Below are 21,491 nucleotides of genomic sequence, written 5' to 3' on the forward strand. Positions count from 1 at the left end.
AAGTCGCTGCTTAAACATCGTAGCGATCTGTTCAGAGGAACAACGTGAGCGTCTGCTTCAAGATGAATTCTTCAGTTTCAAGCGTTTTAAAAACACCAAAAACATTTATTTAAAAAAAAAGACATCTTAGATATTCACCAGGACGATCAGCGTCCCCACTGCTAACGAATAATACTTTCAAGTGTCGTAGAAGGTCAAAGAGGAGGTGTTGCTTTAGAAAACACAGACTGCTCGACTGTAGAAAACATTCACTCTGCAGGTGCCATTTGGATTCCCACTGGACACGGAGGAGGAGCTGAGTCACAGTCAGTCAGGAGTCAAGACACCACTGTTACCTAGCAACTCTCCCCCAAAACTTTGACATCGCACTACAGAGGCCTCAGGGGGTCAGCTGAGAAGGAAAAAAAAGAAGCCTGCGTGTAAACCGGTTCTCTTGGTGCACATGGTGCAAACGACGAGTTCCTTCAGAGAGAGCAAAGAACTTTACACAATGAAACCTGAGAAACACCCAAAGCAAAAAGAAACAAACTATTAACATTACTCTACTTTAAAGCCCCAGTGTGTGATTTTTGTAATTTTCTGGTGGCATCTGGTGGTAAAGTTGCAAACCGCAACCAACTGAGCGACCGACAGGGGACACTTTATGGCGGCGCACCGCTGATTCCATTTCTGGTTTCCGGCAGTGACTGAAAATTAGACGTGAATGCGACGTATTTGGACCGCTTACTTCAACAACTGTATTCAACACAACATAGAAACATGGAGACTCACACGGAGGTCGGGTCCACCTCATGGAACTATATTTAACTCATTCAGAGATGATCATACATATATGAACACATAGTTATGGACAATATATTCAATTGCTGTGAATAAGTTCTTCTAAATATTACACACTGTAGCTTTAAATCAAGGGGAACCGGAGTGAAGGCTCTACTTCCTGTTTTCTGAAGAAACAAGCGGTTTGGCACGACATCGAGAAAACAAGATGCATGAACCATGAACGTGGAGAACAGATTTAAACATAGCTCTTTTGTTCCCCTCTGCTGACATCACCGGCACTTTACAGCAAACATGTACCCAAAAAATTGAAAACCTAAATAAAAATAAAAATTTAAAAAATCACTTAATTGAATTTAAATCAAACTTTATGGTGATAATATTTGGTTTTCATAAGAGAATTGTTAAGTAAATTCTGGAGAAGTAGTCATTTTGAAAATGACCTGAAACCTGAAAGACTACAGTCCGTTAGCGTTAGCATTAGCAAAGAGCTGATATTCAGCCTCCCCAGTTGTTGAGCCGGGACGCCAAATGGCACCGAGATGTCAAGTAAAATGAAGGGAGGCGGCGCTGTGGCGAACACATTCAGCGGTTGCTAGGGGAACGTGTGTCACCAACATCATACTAATAAAAATATTAAAGCTAATAAAACACAGCGTGCTCTGTACAGGGTGATTCACAACGTCATAGCACTGGAAGTTTGATTCAAACATTAAAAAGATCTGAAATATCCAAACGTGATTTACTGAGAATAATCATATATCGTCATATTAAAGAATCTGATCGTACAAAGTTCTACATTCTCCCGACGGTAAAAAGATTGAAGCTCGTGAGACAAAACACAACGGGTTTAAAAGTGGCAGAATATCAAAGTCGGCACCACAGGTGGTCTTTGTTAGCTCGCGGCTAGCGCACACCACTGCTCCCGGTGAGGAATGCTAACGAAGCTAACAAGTCCGAGTCGAGTCACCGGAGAGCGGGAAACGAAGTGACAAGCTGCGAACGGCGGGAAAAAACGCCACCGAGACCTAAAACCGAAGCATGAAGCACAACGTCCGGCATGCATCACAGAACCTGTACGGAGAGTAAACACGTCACTGAAGAGGAAGAAGAAACACAACGCTCTGTACAGACGTCCAGTCCAAAAAATCTAACGTTTTCTAAAACACGGCCATCACCACAAAATCCTCACAGCGCCTGGAATGAGATTCAACGACCACGCGGTCGAGTAGAAGCTGGTTCAAGTTTCACTTCACAATCTCAAGTTTAAACGTTGAATAAGTTATTACATCATTAAGGCTCCGAACGAAAACAAAGAGAGAGATATGAGGTTTGACACAGCGACGGGCCTCCGACAGACCAGCACCACGGGAACGCCACAGTCACATCCTACGGAGTCCCGGGAGGGACAAAACTGACAGGTTCCCTGAAATCTCAAATTTATGAATTCAGTATTAACAAAAATTGTATAGATTCACGTCTCATATTATTTGTACAAATCCAGATCATTTTTCTCTATATGAACATTTCAGTAATTGAATTTTATATCTGAAATGGTTTAAATCTGATCAATAGATCTGATTGTCTGTGATCAAACGTCAGCTTCTGTCTAAGTGTAAAGATTAAAAGTCACATGGTCATTATGACATTTGATTTTGTCCCTGCGGGGACTCCGTACATGACGAGCTCGTTGCGGCTGATGGTGACAGGTGACGGTGTCAGTGATTCTGATTGGCTGACGGAAGTTTGAGAGTAGAAACATTTTTCTTCCAGTCACATTCTGTTGCATGTGATCAATAACGTCATCAATAAAAATATTGATATTTAATGATAATTATCATCAGTTTCATTGACTTTAAGGTGTTTTACCTCAATCACATGGATTTCGGTGATTAAATAGAATGAACTAACTCTTTCCTTCTTTCCTTTCCTTCATCCTTAGCTCCTCCTTCCTTCCTCCTGCTGCTCTTCAACCTCAAACATTTTCTAAACTCGACCCGACACATTTAGTTTTCTCTGTCGGCCATCGACAAATTCTCTCGGTGGTACCAGGTAAAGGTCGTCCTCGTCAGGTCAGCTGGCGGGGGCGGGGTTAGGGGGCGGGGCAACTGGTCTGCGTGGAGGCGTGGCTGTTCATGGAAGATCGCAGGGCGGAGAGCGGTGGAAGCGTCTGCAGCTCTCCGACCCTGATGGAAGCAGAGAAGATGAGTCGTGTACGTCCGAACCTCATCGTCGACGTGTTTTCAGCGTTTTCCTGCTCATACAACATGAAATATTACGTTGAGCCTGTTGCATCATAAAACGTAAAGAGGCACAGAGCCGCTGTTTGTCGTTTTACGCCCAATCATCACAACTTGATTATATTGAGATAGAACTTTTTTCTGTTCCACGTGAGCACGTTGTGATCAGGGTAGCAGCTATGATTCCAGAGAAAATATTATTGATCAATTAATCTGATATGTAAAACGTGAAAAAATTCAAAGCCCTGGATGTGTTCATAAGAGAATGGGTCGAAATCATTTACTAGTAACCATGGTGACCCTTGGTCTCAGTGTATAAATATAATATGATTTTTTTTGATATATTGTCGTATTTACTTTCCGGCGGAAATCTCGTATCTCCCAGGAAACGAGCAAATATTCAACTGCTCTGACTGTGACATTTGAAAAAACAACTTACTTTTCAATTAAGGTGAAAATTATTTATCATTATATCATTAAAATCCCTTTAATGATTTGTCATCTATTAATTAATTATTGACTCATTGATTGATCCCTGATCTATAAGCAACACAGAAACTTAAAGTTTCCACCTGAACTGAAACGTTACAGCAGATTTGAAGTGATTTTCATGGTAACTGGTTCATACAAAAGAATATTCCCAGAAAAATATTTCAGAATCCAATAATTAACCTAGAAATTTTAATCAACCATAACATTATTAATAATATTATCACCATAACATTTAAGATGGCGTCATTCTTTAATAACTTCTTACCTGAAGCAGAAAAAACAAATTTAACCTAAATCATATTTTTTCACCTTAACTTCGTTATTATTATTGTTATTATTTATCATAGGTTGAATATTAACTAATAATGTTTCAGTTCATAAATCTTCTTTAAAAGAGTTGAGAGGAGAGATACGAGGTTTCCACACATTCATCTGCCCTGCTTTGTTAAGCTGATTAGAGGAAGCTGATTGGCTGATTGATTGAAAGATTGATTGATCGATTGATTGACTGATTTTGCAGTTCACTGCAGGACTACAAGGCTTTCTGGCCCGGCCCATTGTCTCCTCCTGCGTATGGTGTTTGTCAAACTTCTCGAACAAAGTCACGCCTGGCCTGCTGCTGTCAATCAATCTGTTGTCAAGGCGATGGTGGCTCCATCAAAAGACCCGCCCACTCTGGAAGTTAGCTGGGGGAGGGGGGGGGGATGGTTTTATTAATTATCTATAAACAACAACACTGATCACGAACACATGGTTACACATGACCCTTGACCTCGTTCTTACTTGTTGAGCGTGGAGGCGGAGCCTGAGCGGTGGAAGTGGACGATCTGCCACTTCCCGTCGCGGCGGTGCCACACCCTGGTCTCCTCAGACTGGGCGGTGCGTGGCGTCCCGTTGGCGTCGATGTACTGCGTCACTCTGATGTAGGCGATGCAGGCGGCCTCCTCCCCGACCAGGTGGATGTGGGGGTTCAGGATGGTGGTGTGGACGGGCTTGCTGTTCTTTGACCACACTAAGGGACACACAGAGGCTGTTACCTGGACGGGTGAGACGCCTGCCACGTCACCGTCACCATGACAGCACGGGGAAGTGCGCTTCTACTCACAGTTTTCAAAATAAAAGCGGTGGAAGTCCAGGCCTTCGACCAGATTCCCCAACGCCTCCGGTTCAAACGCCGTCACGGCTGGGTCGCACATTTTGCTGTGGGGACAGACATGAGGACAGACAGGTTATACTGAGAGGACAGACAGGTAATACTGTGGAGACGGACAGGTAATACTGAGAGGACAGACATGAGGGGCCACAGGTTTTTACAGTTTACGAATGCTGTAGGAAGACTTTCACAATAAGAGCGCTACATACGTGTAGCTCTCGAAGTCTCCATTGCTGATCGCCTCGATGAGCTGCTCTGTCACTTTAATGATGTCCTGTTTCCTCACTGACAGACAGATAGACAGACAGACAGACAGAGAGAGAGAGAGACAGGTTAGAAGCTTGTGTGTGCGTGCGTGTGTGTGTGTGTGAGTGTGTGTGTGTGTGTGTACCTCTGGTGTCTTCGTCCTCTATGGTTGTGTTCGTGCTCTCAGATGATTCCTACAACAAAACAATGAGTGACAGTGAATCATGTCTGTGTTGTTCAGTTTTGAATAAAAAGAGTTTGCTCACAGTTAAACTCAGATCATCAGGATTTTACAACATGCAGGTTTGAATAATAATGATGATGATGATGATGCTGCTGACGATGAAGCTCTCACCTTGACGCCGTCGTTCTTCTTGCTGCTCTTTCCTCCTGAGCGAGGGATGAGCATGAGGAGACAGAGAAGCAGCAGAGTGAGGAAGAAAGGAACAAAGGCAGAGAAGAGGAGAGACGGCATCGTGCCGACAACCTGCGGCAGGACACACTTCAAAATAAAAGAAACTGTAGAAAGTAGAAAAACTGATTCCAGAAGTACGAAAAGTGTCAAAATAAAAGCTTCCAGATGAAAAAAAAAACTAAAAAAGAAATAAAAGAAGTTTACAGAGGAGAGGAAACGAAATGACTACGTTTAAAAAAAATAAATTCAGTGTCAGTGTCTCTGTGACTGTGTGTCTGTGACTGTGTCAGTGTCTCTGTGTCTGTGACTGTGTCAGTGTCTCTGTGTCTGTGTCAGTGTCTCTGTGACTGTGTCAGTGTCTCTGTGTCTGTGTCAGTATCTCTGTGTCTGTGTGTCTGTGTCTGTGTCAGTGTCTCTGTGTCTGTGTCAGTGTCTCTGTGACTGTGTCAGTGTCTCTGTGTCTGTGTCAGTATCTCTGTGACTGTGTCAGTGTCTCTGTGACTGTGTGTCTGTGGCTGTGTGTCGAAGGCGACAGACTCGTGCTCTCCGTTCGCTCTCAGAGCTGATGCCACATTTAGGATCCACTTGAGCAGCAGCTCTGCTACATTCCTCTGGTTCTGTTCACACTGAACAGACACATGTTAAAAACGCTGAGATTTTCCCGCCTCTGAATCAGAGACTTGTGGAAACGGTTGCTGGTCCACGTTTCAGTGTGAAAACTCTGGGTTGTCTTTTTTAGTCTGGACAGACGGAAACTTTACAACGTTTGTAAACGACGATGCAGACGCCCCCATGTTCTCTTCTCTGATTGGTTCTCATCAGTCATGACTCAACCACTCAGCAGTGAAGGCAAAGCGTTGCTAATCTTCCAGTTCCACCTGAAAATATTTTTTACTTTAATCAATAATCATTCGATCCCTGATGATCACACACACACACAAACAGGTTTAACTCCTCAGTGTGGACGCAGCCTATCGGTGGTTTCCCTGCTATTTATAGATCTGTGGTATCCTGAACAGCTGCACACAAACACACACACACACAAACACACACACACACACACACACAAACACACACACACACACACAAACACACACACACACACACACACACACACACACACACACACACACACACACACACACACACACACACACACACACACACACACACAGTGTTAATCTGTTAATTGGCAGTGAGCCTGCAGCTCATTGGTCGATCCTCTGTTAGTCTCTTGTTTAACCGTCAGCTACCGGAACACAAACCTGCCGGGTCGCAGGTCAAAACCCCCTTGATTCACAGCAGGTCATGTGACTGTCTGACAACCAATCAGAAGTGGCCACGCACTTCTACACCTGGAGAAGTGTGAATCTGACACAACACATGACGAGACCTTTGACCCCCGGCAGGACACAGAGAAGAGCTGGTGATCTTACCGGAGAAGTTTCTCGTGGCCAACATGGTGGTTAGAATGGCCCCCTGAGGGAAGGGGAGAGGGGGTTGGGGGTGGGGGGTTGAGGATTAGACCAAATATTGTTGATGAAACAAACCTCACTCTGACCTCTGACCTCTGCTTACCTTGAGTTTCCTCCGGGCGTTAAACTTCTTCAGACACTCGACAGTTTCCTGTCTGTGCATACAGGACGCCACCGTGGAGCGATGCTGGGAGGAAAAACACATCATCATCATTGTCGTCATCGTCATCATCGTGAGGATGAAGGTGACTCACTGTGATCATAGAAACTCACAGAGATCCAGGGGTGTTTGAGCGCCTCGGCCGCTGTGATCCGTTTGGCCGGATTGATGGTCAACATCTTATTAATGAGATCTTTGGCTTCAGGAGTCACCGTGTCCCACTCCGGAGAGGGAAACTAGGAGACGAGGAGAGGAGGCAAGATGAGGAGGAGACCAGAAGACAAGGAGAGGAGAAGGAGACAATGAGAGGAATCAGGGAGAGGTACTGTGAATAAACTTGAAACCAGTGAGGAGTCATGTGACGCAGGCGATGCGTCATGTGACCTACATCATAAGCTCCAGCTTTGATCTGCTGGTAAAGTCGATGTTGATCTTCATCCCAGAATGGAGGATAACCGACCAGCAAGATGTAGAGAATCACACCTGAGAGAGGAGGAAGCAAGGGCAGACTGAGAGGAGAGCAAACAAGGACAGAAGGAGACACAGTAGAGACAGTAGAGACAGTAGAGACAGTAGAGACAGTAGAGTCAGTAGAGTCTGACCACAGGCCCAGAGGTCCACTGCTTTTCCATACGGGTCCTTCCGTAAAACCTCTGGAGACAGATAACCTGGAGTCCCTGCAAAGCCTGTAAACACACACACACACACACACACACACACACACACACACACACAGAGCTGGTTGTTAAAATGAAATCTTGGAGTAAAAAACTCTAGCATTGAATCACATTAGTATTACTGTAGTAGTCCTGCAGTATTGCCGTAGTAGTACTGCAGTATCAGTATCTGTGAGGTCTCACCGAACCAGGCCTGCTGCTCTCCCTCCACCTCGATGGCGAGCCCAAAGTCAGCCAGTTTCACCGCGGCTCCTTTCGACTTGGACGCCAACAGCAGGTTCTCTGGCTGGAGGCACAGAAGACATTCATAACACGCTAACACCCCCATTGCTTTTCATTGGAGAGGCTAGCAATGCTAACAACCAGAGGCTCACACTGACACCTGACAATAAAAACAAAAAGGAGTAGAAATGTCTCTCAGCAGAACGTGGTCGTAAATGAAAAATATAAAGATTAATCAGATTTTTTAATCAAGATCTGAAACATATGCTAAAATGTCGAAAAAGGAAAAATCCTTCATCCACATCCAAAGAGTTCTCCCCAGGCCCCGCCCCCACCAACAAACAAACAACAAACATGAACCTGACCTTCAGGTCTCGGTGGACCACGCCCATCTGGTGACAGTGTAGCACCGCCTCCAGAATCTGCTGGATACAGTGACTGTTCAGAGACAGAGGTCAGAGGTCAGAGGTCGTGTGTGTGTGTGTGTCACATGTATGTTACAGCATCAGTGTCACCGAGTGACTGTTTTCCTACCTGGCGTCAGCTTCACTATAATATTCTCTGGCCACGATGTCTTCAAACAGCTCGCCACCCGTGACCCTGAGTCAGAGGAGACGACGCAACACGGACACACAGCAGTTTTACTTCATGTGTCACGGACACACAAAACGGCAAAAACTGGTACTGATAGAAAATGCCATGTGACACAACGTAGCCTGACACAACGTAGCCTGACACAGCGTAGCCTGACACACAGGGTGAGACGGGGTATCACAGACTCACAGGTCAAAGATGAGGTAATGATGTGCCTCCTCTGAGATGCTGTCATGTAGCCGAACTGAAAGAAAGGAAGAAAGACAACTTTATTAATAAGGTGTGACCTGTACAGGAACGTTGAGCTGCTGCTTAGCCAACCACATGCAACATGTACAGATGCTAGGAGCTAGGCTAGCAGTTTCCTTCTGCTTCCAGTCTTTGTGCTAAGCTAACTGTATATCAGGCCAACGCGTCTTCCTGGGTTTTACTGCAGGTCAGAGAGCAGAGGTTGAATTGATTCATCTAAAAGTGTGTAGGAGGCTCACACTAACACACACACACACACACACACACACACATTTGTATTAACACAAGCACACACCAATTAAATCACAGTGATCACAGCACGACAGACACGAGTAACAATGTGGTAACAGTACTTTTAATCTAGTAAATAGTACTCGGTCTGTTCTGCTCTTTATATACTGTATAACAAGACACACGCATGCACGCACGCACGCACACACACACACACACACACACACACAAACACACACAGATCAGCTCCCACTGCTGTACTGTGTAGGAGTTTTGAGAGAAAACCTGATTATTTCCTCCTGAGAGCTTCCACACAGGTACAAGTGTGTGTGTGTAGGAGGAAAGAGGGTATTGTTGCCTTCACCTAAGGACACTGTTGCCTAGCAACACACACACACACACACACACACACACACACACACACACACGCGCACACACGGTTATGTAACAGCGCTCAGATACTGTAGAGCATCACCTGCCCACACAGCGCACTGTGGACGCTCAGTTCAGCGGCAGCGTGCTGATTGGCCGGGTGGCTACACAGGTCGTGTTTAAACACCAGACTCTGGTTCAGTTGTTTCCAGTCTGAGATTTAATCCACCTTGATCTGAAGCCAAAAGCTTCCCGCTCAACTGTGTTGGGCTTTTATTGTGAATTAAACCAAAGGAAGTGATGGTCACTGGTACTTTACTGTATCTGTTTGAACCATCAATTCGCCATCACGTCTCACTGGTTTGTCAACTGATGTGTCGAAGCCTCCAGTTTAGCATTTTGTCCGGTGCCATTTTGTTTTTTAAAAAAACCAGAAGTAATCATGTTTGAAGAAGTGCAGGGTGTGGCCTGACCGAGAGCTCGGCCCCTGCACGCCCACCAACACCTGCACCCATTGGACGGCACCAGCTGTCAACGCCCAAATACATATGATGTATTATCATCATCACCACCAACATTATCCTTATCATCATCATCATCATCATCATCAGTATAAGTAGCAGTAGTATTGGTAGCAGTGTGTGTTTGAAGTAGTACTGACAATAGTAATAACTGCAGTATTTGTAGTACATGAAGTTTTACTCACCGATGTTGGGATGTTTCAGTAAACGACAGATCCGAGCTTCACGGTCCAACTTCTGGTGATCTGACGTAACAAATACAGTGATCGATTATTGACGACAGACAGACAGAGACTCAATGTATGACATCATAATAATATTCGGAGGTGTCATCTCAGTTATCGGCGCGAGAGTGAATATGTTTGACGGTTAAAGAATGAACTAGATGAACAATAGACACTTTAATCACCGACGTTGATGTTTCTCAGCAAGAACTAATGAATTTTATTATTAACGGCAGCAGAGCACGATGATGTCACGTGGATGTGATGTCACAAGGTTGATGAGGTGTTTTTGCTTTTATGAACACACACACACACACACACACACACACACACACACACACACACACACACATTTTGTTAACTTTTGAGGGTGTTGCTAGGCAACAGAAGGAAATCTCAAAATCAGAAAAGTGATCTGAAGAAAAAAAATCTACTGAAATGTATAAGAGGTCCATAGAGTGTTTGTGTGTTTGTGTGTGTGTATGTGTGTACGTGTGTGTGTACGTGTGTGTGTATGTGTGTATGTGTGTGTCTACGTGTGTGTGTGTTTATGAGGATTTTTTTCCCCAATCTTTAGTTTATTTTTAATGAATACTTACGCTTAACTGTTGGTCAAAGGTCAAATTTCAACACAATCATGGTGAGAAAAACATGTTTTCCAACCAATAACATCACAGCTGTACTTCAGGACCCCCCCCCCCCCCCAGGGGACAACGAGAACATTCACCTGTCAGTCACCCGTCGTCTCACCTGTCAGCCCCGCCCCCTCCCAGGTGCTCACCTCTGGCAGTCAGTTTCTTGGTGTTGATGATCTTGGCGGCGTACTCTTGACCTGACAGCACCTTCACACAGCGCCGCACCACCGAAAACGCTCCCCTGGAAACACAGCAGGAGGAACCGATTTACAACGTTCAACATTTTGACTGCGACTACTACTGAAAATACTGCTGCTACAGTTATTACTACTGCTAATACTAGTTTGTACTAATATGTAATGTTAATGCTACTGTGACTGTAAAGATTACTACTGCTGCTAATACAGCTAATCTTAATACTACTGCTACTGCAAAGATTATTATTATTACTCCAACTACTGCTAGCACTGCTAATGTTAACATTACTACTACTGCAAAGATTACTACTACTACTGCTAACAGCACTAATATTTATGGTACTGTTACTGCAAAGATTTATACTACGCCTGCCACCAGTACTACTTATTACAACCTGTGGTATCACTATTGAAAATATTACTACTAAATGCTATAAGTACTTCTCCTCCTACTTGTAATATTCACTGCTACTAGTAGTACTGAGGCTGTATTGAAAGACACTGCCCAGATTTCTTGTGGGAAATGTAAGAGCCAGAGTTTATCTCCTCCTCAAGTGTTCAGAGAATCACTCTTGATTCCATTCCATCGCGATCAATAATGATATTGATGATAAAGCATCAATAATAATGTAATAATGTCTGTAGAACTGTAACCGCAGAGAAGCTTCCTGAGTGTGTTTCTTATGAAAGCTGCTCTTCCTCCCACCATCACATTATGTAAGAGACCTGGCATTGTGCTTGTGTGTGCGTGTGTGCGCGTGTGTGTGTGTGTGCGCGCGCGCGCGCGTGTGTGTGTGTGTGTGTGTGTGTGTGTGTGTGTGTGCGCGTGTGTGTGTGTGTGTGTGTGTGTGTGGGCGATGAGTGGGACGGGGTCAGGGAGGTCTCGCATTCATCCATCCATCTAGCAAAGGCTGATCTTCAATACAATCCATAATCTATAAATGATTCTAAATCACAAACCCATTGAAGTTATAACAAATATTGATGTGACTGGTGTTTTTAATAATTAAGAGGGAAATATACAAATGTCACTAAAAACCTCATAAATCATAATTTTTTTAATTCAAATTCAAAAAATGAAAGTAATAATTTCGTAAAGGGACAAACTGTGAGTTGGAGAATTACAGTGTAATTTTTTGATGACCATAAAACATTTACAAAAGAGATAATATGAAATAGACATGAAATAAACATATTTATAATATTAATCAAAATGCTGAGCCCACACTTCAGCAGGATGTTATCAATATAACAGTTTACAGAAATATACAAATGAGAATTATGTAGAAAATATTAAAACAATATAAAATGTTGCTGTTGTCAAATATCAATTATACAAAAACGAATGAAAACTTATGGGGATACAGGCACAATGATGATGATGATGATGATGATGATGGTAATACTCACTTGCCCAGCTCCTCGTACAGCTGAAACTCTTCGGTGAAACGAGTGCAGATGACCGTTGCCATGGTGACCCGGCAGGGCGAGGGTCAGGGGGCTCCCTGTCCGTGTTCCTCTGAGGATGATGATGGTGGTGGTGATGAAGGCCAAGAGTTAGACCCGTCTATCTGTGTGTCTGTGTGCGCAGGGTGGAGGAGAGAAGTCAGAAGGAGAAGAAGAAAGATGGAGAGAGAGAGGAAGAGGAGGAGGAGGAGGAGGAGGAGGAAGAAGAAGATGGAGGGATGATGTTGAGAGCAGTGAGGAGAGCAGCGTCTCTCTGTCCTGATCTGAGAGAGACTGACTGACGCTTTCAGACGCTCTACCTGCCCGCCCACTCCCCCTGTCAGCCAATCACAGGCCAAGACACACCCACCCACCCACACACCCCCACACATACACATACACACACACACACACACACACATACACGGTCGCCATGGTAACTACATCCTCTCAGTCTGTGCTGGAAAGTAAGACTGCAAACACCGCCAGCTCCGGCAGAATATTCAGGGACAAAAAAATACAGTACAACTGCAAATACTAGTAGCTCATACTGCACTGATAATACTTCAAATATCATCACTGCTGATACTGGTATTACTACTAATTCTAAAAAATGTCCAACTAATACTCCTGATACAATACTACTGATATTGATTTACCAATACATCCAAATATCACTGCTGACAGAGCGGATGTGGATCCTGTCCTGGTCCTGGATCAGTGGACCAGCTGTTTACTTGTGCGGAGTCCTGGACAGGCCAGGGTCCGTCCGGTCTCCATGTGTGTTGTATCTGACCGAGGTCTCAGGTACCAGGACTTCAGACCTCAGCAGGAGGTCAAACAGGTTCTCACTGGGCGTTGGACAAACCAGAGTTGATCCTGTCCACAAGGTTCAGATTGTGATGTGACGACCTTCGGGATCGTATCATCTCTGAGGTTCTGTTGGTCTCATCAGGTTCTAGAGGTTCTGGTGCTAGATGTTAGAATTTGAACAGATAGAAACTGTTGAGACGTTATAAAGATCAGCTGATGAAGAAAGTGTTGTTGCAGCTGTTTCTTCTCTGTTTTCTGTTCTTCAGTCTCTGCGACCTGAGGCCGGAGGGACGAGGAGAGACGAGGGATGGACGAGGGATGGACGAGGGAGGGACCGCTCTCTTATTCTTTTCTTTCTTTCGGTTTATTTTCAGGTTTGTCTGTCTTTCTGGGGACAAGTTTATTTCTTTCTCTTTCTTTCTGTCACTTATCTTTCTGCTGGGTTTCCTCTTTTCGAGCCTCTCTCTCCCTCCTCCTCCTCCTCTTCGTCCCTGGAGAGGAGGAGGAGGAGGCGCGCAGCGGAGCTGATTGGTCAGCAGAGTTCAGGCTGAGCTCGGCTGGAAGCTGCCAACGTCTGAGAAACTGTCGAGGAGCTGTTTGGTTTCAAACGTCTGGTTTCCAACAGTCGACCGTTTGTCAGGATCCAGCAGAGGGAAACAGGCCGTTAGCGCCTCCCACAGGCTGCACCACGTCACTACAGACACACGTTGAGCTCCTCGTCTGTGTGATGGTGTGTTGTACGAGTGTGTGGAGGCAGCACAGGGATGGGAAGTCAACATGGTGGCGTGTGATCTGTCTGGGAACAAAGACTGCAGCGTGTGCAGCTGTGTCAGTGTGTGACTCTGTCTACCTGCAGCGACTTTAGACAGTTTTGACATAATTGAGCCTTGAATTTCACATCGAGCCAAAACATCTTGTTCTTGTGAGTATAATAATAATAATTATCATCTCTGCTGACAGCTGGTACAGCACCTGTCGGACTGTACCAGCTGCCAATCACGCTGTAGCCACAACCCTAATACATACAGAGCTTTATGGTCTATGTGACTGTAAATGAACCATGATGTACAAAATGAACATCATGTGTCGAAGAAGACTTGAAACTAGAGATTGAACCACAAACTCCTCAGGAAAATGTTTACTGACGTTAAAGATCAAGTGAGAAGAAGAAGTCACTTTCTCACACACAAACACACACGCACACACACAAGCGCGCACACACACACACACACACACACACACACACACACACACACACACACAAAGTCTAATGAAACACACACACACCTATCCTCTGCTGACCCCTGCTGGTCACACGTCAACACTGCAGACAGACATTTTACATTATTTATATTTACGTAAAATACTTGAACACATTTAAACTCTAAAGACTTTATATCATGTTGCATATGAATTAACATATTAGACTCATTCTAATTGTGTAAAGCTGGATATTCACACCTGCCTCTTCCTCAGACATAGGTAAGATGTATTTATAGATTTATTAGAGATTTTAATAAATTAAGATGATTAACAACAGGCCGAGGCAGATGTTCACACATTCATATCAAAAGATTCATGGAGAAGAGTTTATTATCTCCATCGAGGAGGTTTGTTTGTTTGTTTGTTTTTCAGCAGGATTAAAAACTCCAGGAACTTGTTGTAAACGTGTTATATGAAACATCTCATTTGACCGAAGAGCCAATGAAACGGGACCAGGGTCGGGTTCGGGTCTCTCAGGATCCTGGTCCTGAAGAATAAAAACACTCAGACGAGAATCAGAGAGAACAGGATTTATTATTTATCATCAACAGTTTGTTCCTGATTAACTAAAAAACAGTTTGTGATTCACTGACCGGAGCCTTACTGTTCCTGCAGGGACGCTCTGACGTGATTGGTGGATCTAACTCTAACTAAGGTCAAGGGGTCCAGAAGTTCCGAGGTTCAGGTAGTCTAAAGTCCAAAGTTTGTTGTTCAGATTCTAAATTCCAGAGTCCTGCTGTTAATTTCCACGGTCCGTGGTGCAGAGCCTGGAGTCCAGACTGACCTTTGACCCTCTGAACCCCTTCCCGAGTCCTGGGGTTGGTTCAAGGAGTTCAAGTTAGTCAAGAGAGGAAGGACACCTGTTGGTGAGTCAGGATGGGGACACTGGGTCCTGGACTGGTTCGGCAGGGTCCTGGTCTGGTTCTGTAGGGTCCTGGTCTGGTTCTGTAGGGTCCTGGACTGGTTCTGCTGGGTAATGAAGAGGCTCTAGGAGTTCTGGACTCAGATTTCGGGTCTCAGAGATGAGTCGTTTCACCCCGACCATCCACTGACTGACCTCGGTCACATGATCGACCATCAGAGAGCGATGGATCTCATCCGCCGTGTCCCAGTGACACGCCTGCAGCTCTGAGAGACAGACAGGCAGGTATTCAGACAGGTAGACGGAGACAGACAGGCAGACAGAAAGACAGACTGGTATGCGATGAGACAGGTACCCTGTGCCAAGGCGTCCATGCGTCTCCTGACAGGTAGGCTCAGTCGACCTGACCTCCAACCATCCTCCAGGAGGCGGAGCCTCTTCTCCACATCATTACACACCTGATCCTGCAGACAGGTCAAACGTCACACTTCAATTCTGGACCCCTGTTGTGAAGGAGAATGTCTGCTTTGTGTAAAGTGATTTAAACTTACTCTGACTGTCCGTCTGCAGGCAGCCAACGCTCGCTTCAACACCAGTACCACTGCCTGCACATCAGGCTCGCTCTCTGGTTGGCTGCTCTCAGCCTCCTTCTGACTTCTTATTGGTCCTGAGGGAGGGGGAGGCGTTGCCATGCAGCCAGGTGGAGGTGGAGCTGCGATGAAGTCAGCGACACGGAAGAATTTAAGAACAAAAAAACTTGAAATGAGCTTCTGCTGCCAAACGTGATGACAGTGGCTCTCCTCCACTGTGCTGCTCGACCAATGAAAAAACGTACCCGTGTGCAGAGGGGGCGGGGCTACACCACACCGGGGGGGAGACAGAGGGTTGGGGGAAGGAGAGAAAGGGGGCGGAGCTCCTGCACCTGGATACCAATCAGAGACAAGATGTTTGAGAAATTACAGAATCAGGGACTGAGACGTGGTTCAGGTCCTGATCCACAACAGACCAGAAGAAAAGCTCTCTGTTTGTCTGTATGTAGCCATGTCTGATTGGCTGAAATGCCGTGACATCACATTTTAATTTGATCTGCTCTGCTTTAAAGCCAATCTGCATTCACAAAACACTTTCAGCAGGTGTAGACAGATGTAGACAGATGTGGACAGGTGTGGACAGGTGTGGACAGACGTAGATAGATGTGGACAGGTGTAGACAGATGTGGACCGGTGTGGACAGGTATGGACAGGTGTAGACAGATGTGGACAGGTGTGGACAGATGTGGACAAATGTGGACAGGTGTGGACAGATGTGGACAGGTGTAGACAGATGTGGACAGGTGTAGACAGATGTGGACCGGTGTGGACAGGTATGGACAGGTGTAGACAGATGTGGACAGGTGTGGACAGATGTGGACAAATGTGGACAGGTGTGGACAGATGTGGACAGGTGTAGACAGATGTGGACAGGTGTGGACAGATGTAGACAGATGTGGACAGATGTAGACAGATGTGGACAGATGTAGATAGGTGTGGACAGATGTGGGCAGGTGTGGACAGGTGTGGACAGATGTAGATAGGTGTGGACAGATGTAGACAGATGTGGACAGATGTAGACAGATGTGGACAGATGTAGATAGGTGTGGACAGATGTGGGCAGGTGTGGACAGGTGTGGACAGATGTGGACAGGTGTGTTTTTACCTGAAGCAGGTGGAGCTGCTCTCTTGTTCAGGAGGTTCCTCTGTGGTCCGCGGGCCATCTGAAGGCCATAGGAGAACTGAGGGGGGTCGTTCCAACCCCGCTCCTGGTTACCTTGGCAACACACAGACACGTTAGAATAGCTGCAATTATTTTTCAATCAAATAATCTTTTCAGCTCCAACATGAACCTTGATCAAAGATCCCAGACTCAGGTGCGACGCTCCGAACCAGACTTTATAGAATTTATTGATTATTTTTAAGAACGTGGAACAAACAAATCAGCAAGTTCTAATTGAACGAACCAGGTTAGTTAAATCTAAACTCTGTACAGTAAATAGTTAGTGGATTTCTCTGTACGCCGAATTAAAAAAACGAGAGAGAAAAACCCAAACGCACACAATCTTCTGCTGTGACGTTGGAGTTCACATAACTTCCGGTCATGTAGTAAACAACATGTGGGCAGCCTGTAGAAAACACCACATTTGTACCTGAGTAATAAGTGTTTAATGATTTTTTTTAATACCAAACTAAAAGCAACATATGAATAATGATTCAATTCTTTAATTTATATACACAAAGTATTTAAATATTGTCAAGAGGCTTAGGAGAAACTTTAATCGTCAGTTTTCGAATGAAGTGCGTCATTGGCTGTAGTTCCGGGAGGACCCGAGCAGGTGCAGCCGAACCGTCGGCTTCATATTCAAGACTCCGTTCGGATTATTAACCTTTTGAATTTCTTCAGCGTCCGGAGCTGCTGAGTGAAGGAAACTCTCACCTGGTTTCATGTACATGTCGTCCATGTTGGAGTCCATCGGCTCGAGTCACCAGAGCTTCTTCTTCTTCTTCTTCCGGTGAGGAGGCTCAGGCTAATGCTAAAAACAACGTCCAAGGCTTTTTCGGAAACAGTAGTGTTTCAACTTAATATTTAGTTCAACAGACACAGAACGAGCTGCAGTGAACATCACAGTGTTCAGTTGACTCCTGTGGATGTTTCTACGTAAAAAATGCTGCGACACTCTGACTTCCGCTTTTATTTCAAAATAAGAGGGGAGTATTTTAACCTTGTTTTTATTTTACATTGACTGACCTCACAGCTGTTTCACACACACACACACACACACACACACACACACACACACACACATACGCAAACACACACGCACGCACGCACGCACGCACGCACACACGTATATGTTCAATGCGCTGTACTTTTGTACTTTATCAAATTTTTGTTTTTAATTTTCATTCTCAGAAAATATTGATTGTATTTTATGAAATCTACAAGAGTGCAAGATTCTTTTTTTAAATCATTTTTATTTACTTTATGATTTTCTCATTCATTGATTAACTTTGGGAATCCTCATCTGAGGATGGGTCATCTATTAAAGTTTCAATTTATTACATGCATATATGATAAATCAAGTCAAAGTGTAAACAGATATATGAAAGGGCATCACAAATAAAAATTGAGTTAGTTAATTTGACATTGTCCAGTAGTTGTTTTATAATAACAGTAATAATACTACTCAGATACAGTGTTTTTTGTACATAATTAGTAACAGTTAGTGGCCTTTGTTCTTTGCTCTTACTTTGCAGGAGGACAGGTCTGACTTCCTATAATGTTTTGTCTAGCTTCACACGCCCCCTGCCATCAGAGCATTTCCGGGACACGTGTCCGCCTGTGTCACAGCTCCCTTGACGTCATCGGGCACAGTCTGTCCTCTGGAGAGCGTCAGCTGGGAATATTAATGTCATGTGATCGTCTGTGTCCAATCACAGGCCAGACTCAGCTGGAGAAACTTACAGTATTATATATTCACACATTCAAGGTTTCAGGTCACATTAACTTGTGGAATATGTCACTGGGAATTATATATATATATATATATATATATATATATATATATATATATATATATATATATATATATATATGATTATCAATGAAGTCATGTAGTGAATAAAGAGCACATTGTTTGTCGTTGGAGTTTAATTTGCTGAACATTGTAGAGAAACCCTGAGTTTTTAAATGTGAAAACATATTTCAATGTCATGATTTTGCAGTGCAGGGTGAGCGAGGCAGAGACTTAGAGATGGGAGGGGGCGATGACATCAGCAGGAGGAGGAGGAGGAGGAGGAGGAGGAGAACAGCATCCTTCATCAGACAGAGAGGAGAGAGAGAGGACGAGTGAGGACGAGTGAGGGAGAGGACGGACGAATGAGAGACGAGAGAGAGAGAGAGAGAGAGAAAACACCGGGACATAGAGAAGATAAAGGAGAAGAAGAAGGAGAAGACGACTGATGGTGTCGACAGACGGAGGGACGAGAGACACTGAGAGACACAGACAGACGGAGAGAGAGAGAGACGAGCAGCAGGAGGCTTTAACGTCTGTTATCTGGGCCTCTCGGTGTGTGTGTGTGTGTTAGTGTGTGTGTGATCAGCTGATTGGAACAAACAAGTTGGAGGGCAGAACCATGATGGGCAAGGACTACATGTTGGCCATCATCATAGTCAACTATGACGGTAAGACACACACACACACACAAAAACACAGGTCCCTGTTGTCCACAGGTTTATGAGGACCGTCCACCAATGACCCGGGCACCCTTAATAACAACGCTAACATGGAACAGTTGTTGGAGTGGATGGTTGTGCTAAGCTAGCTAGCTTGATCTCCTTCCTCAGGAACTGTTCAATGACATGATGTTGAATACTGTAAAAAAATAAAAGAGTTACGTAGACAGATATTTTTTGTGCGACTGAAACAAAAGACTAGATTAGCCATTAGCTTACTAGCTACAAACTAACCCTGAGAGTAGTCACTATGCCGCCCGTCAAGAATATTTAATTCGCTACCAAATATGTAACACACGCAGTCGTGAGCAGTAAATTCAGATTTCTGTCAATCACCGATCATCCTCATTTGGTGTTAACACGCTCAGCAGGGAATTGCATTGTGGGATTAGATGCTACTTGTTTTATTTCACTGTGGGATTCGTGAGAATCTATACAGCTCGTACGTTTACACACTCAGGAGTCAGACACTGTAAACAAACAGTAAATATAACAGGTAACAAGGATAAGGAGATCATGTTAGCTTCATTAGCTCGTTAGCTACGGATGAAGAAAGAGGATCCGTTGCGGATTGAATATAAGACGCTGGTATTGTTTATGTCCGGGGCCCGTCTGTTGTGCTAAAAACAAATCTATGAAGGAAATCTGACACTGTTGCCGCAGTAACAAAGGAGGGGTGGGGCTCAGTGAATGTTCTGTTGCAGCTTTGTGACCCTGTTATAGGTCACTGGATCCTTCATCGGTCACATGACGTCCTATTGCATATAAGGTCAAACTGAGCCTCACTAAGACGGAAGTACAGGAACACACACACACACACACACACACACAAACACAAAAGTTCCGTCTCACGCTGTTAAAGAAAGAGATGGAAACAATCCCTGGCTCCGCCCCTTCGTCCAGATCCATGCCAACATCTGATGGATTCTTTCTTGGGTCCATGTGCCATCCGTCCACCAAGTTTACTGGAAATCTGTGCAGGAGTTTTTCATCCTTCTGACTGACAGACGGACAGAAAGCTGAAAACATCACCTCCTTGGTGGAGGTAATAAAAACATTTTTGCTGCAGATACGACCGAGAGAGAAAACCTGTGGAACGGAGTCACAGTCGATGACGCTCAGAGAGTCAGGGTGTGAAGAACAGTCGGAGGAAACGGTCGTGACCTTCAACAGTCTGAGCAGGATGATGATGTGTGATGTTCTGAGTGTCTCTGTGTCTCAGTACGTCAACAGCTGACTCTACTTTATTCTACTTTATTCTGCTGGTCAGTCTGTATTGACCCCCCCCCCCCCCCCCCCCCCCTCTTTTCCCGGTCATATCACTGTCTCACAATCAGCTGATTCAGCACCTTGTATCTTTGAGGGCTTATTAATTATTCACGTCCTCTTTGGTTTCCTCTCTTTCCACTCGTCTGATCACTCTGTCGCTCTCTCTTGTACATTTTGTCAACAAAACATGTGTAAAGATAAATGATTTAATGTTTCTTTCCTCAGAAACATGTACTCTACAGAGAGAAGTGTTTTTTATGCCCTGAACAGTGTCTGACAGGCAGATCATCATCATCAAGCTCAACCGATCAAGTGCTTCTCTGCACCTGCAGCTCTGGCGTTCTCCGTTGTACATTCACATATTTACACTGAAACATGAACTTCTGTGGACACTGCAGGACACATGTTGACAGTTTCCGTGTCTCTGCAGACAACATCTGGACTGACCAGAACCTGCAGCCGGACCCGGACCTTCCCTCCGGCTGGAGAACCATCAAAGACTCCACAGGAACGTACTACTGGCACGTTCCCACCGGCACCACCCAGTGGCAGCACCCCAGCCTCACTGGGACGCCCCGGCCTCTCGACACACAGGTTAGGACATGGTGGAACACGTTAGAACAGGTTTCATCACATTAGAACATGGTGGAACACGTGACAACACATTACAACAGGGTTAGAGCACG

General features: G+C 44.8%; 3 protein-coding genes across 7 annotated transcripts in view; 1 reads left to right on the plus strand and 2 right to left on the minus strand.

Moving 5' to 3' along the window:
• Nucleotides 1–783: 783 nt before the first annotated feature.
• On the minus strand, nt 784–12,629 carry camk2a (calcium/calmodulin-dependent protein kinase II alpha). Of its 2 annotated transcripts, none has more exons than XM_035625862.2 (18): nt 12,294–12,629; nt 10,833–10,927; nt 10,013–10,072; nt 8,644–8,698; nt 8,395–8,460; nt 8,226–8,298; nt 7,822–7,924; nt 7,564–7,647; nt 7,350–7,444; nt 7,075–7,197; nt 6,905–6,988; nt 6,763–6,805; nt 5,267–5,301; nt 5,057–5,105; nt 4,875–4,950; nt 4,618–4,712; nt 4,296–4,524; nt 784–4,198 (listed from the first exon to the last, which is right to left on the minus strand). In XM_035625862.2, the coding sequence occupies exons 1-18, from the start codon at nt 12,353–12,355 to the stop codon at nt 4,195–4,197; spliced, it is 1,431 nt and encodes a 476-aa protein (XP_035481755.1). In that variant the 5' UTR covers nt 12,356–12,629; the 3' UTR covers nt 784–4,194. The 2 variants fall into 2 exon arrangements, with proteins under 2 accessions (XP_035481755.1, XP_035481754.1); XM_035625861.2 differs by having other exon boundaries at nt 4,296–4,542.
• Nucleotides 12,630–14,920: 2,291 nt separating this feature from the next.
• On the minus strand, nt 14,921–17,984 carry sra1 (steroid receptor RNA activator 1). Of its 2 annotated transcripts, XM_035625866.2 has the most exons (6): nt 17,737–17,982; nt 16,963–17,073; nt 16,103–16,189; nt 15,819–15,979; nt 15,623–15,731; nt 14,921–15,533 (listed from the first exon to the last, which is right to left on the minus strand). In XM_035625866.2, exons 1-6 carry the CDS (start codon nt 17,771–17,773, stop codon nt 15,277–15,279), a joined length of 762 nt encoding a protein of 253 aa, XP_035481759.1. In that variant the 5' UTR covers nt 17,774–17,982; the 3' UTR covers nt 14,921–15,276. The 2 variants fall into 2 exon arrangements, with proteins under 2 accessions (XP_035481759.1, XP_035481760.1); XM_035625867.2 differs by lacking the exon at nt 16,103–16,189 and having other exon boundaries at nt 17,737–17,984.
• Nucleotides 17,410–21,491, plus strand: part of apbb3 (amyloid beta (A4) precursor protein-binding, family B, member 3) — a 9,872-nt gene continuing 5,790 nt past the window's right edge. Inside the window, exons 1-4 of one of the 3 annotated variants that reach the window (XM_035625863.2) lie at nt 17,410–17,812; nt 18,558–18,565; nt 19,026–19,485; nt 21,236–21,399. In XM_035625863.2, coding sequence (XP_035481756.2) covers nt 19,437–19,485; nt 21,236–21,399 — 213 coding nt within the window. In that variant the 5' untranslated portion in view covers nt 17,410–17,812; nt 18,558–18,565; nt 19,026–19,436. Of the gene's footprint in view, nt 17,813–18,557; nt 18,566–19,025; nt 19,486–21,235; nt 21,400–21,491 lie in introns of those variants that run through there. The other 2 variants (XM_035625864.2, XM_035625865.2) reach the window with 2 other exon arrangements.

The sequence above is a fragment of the Scophthalmus maximus genome, chromosome 2, assembly GCF_022379125.1.
Source record: "Scophthalmus maximus strain ysfricsl-2021 chromosome 2, ASM2237912v1, whole genome shotgun sequence".
Classification (NCBI taxonomy): domain Eukaryota; kingdom Metazoa; phylum Chordata; class Actinopteri; order Pleuronectiformes; family Scophthalmidae; genus Scophthalmus; species Scophthalmus maximus.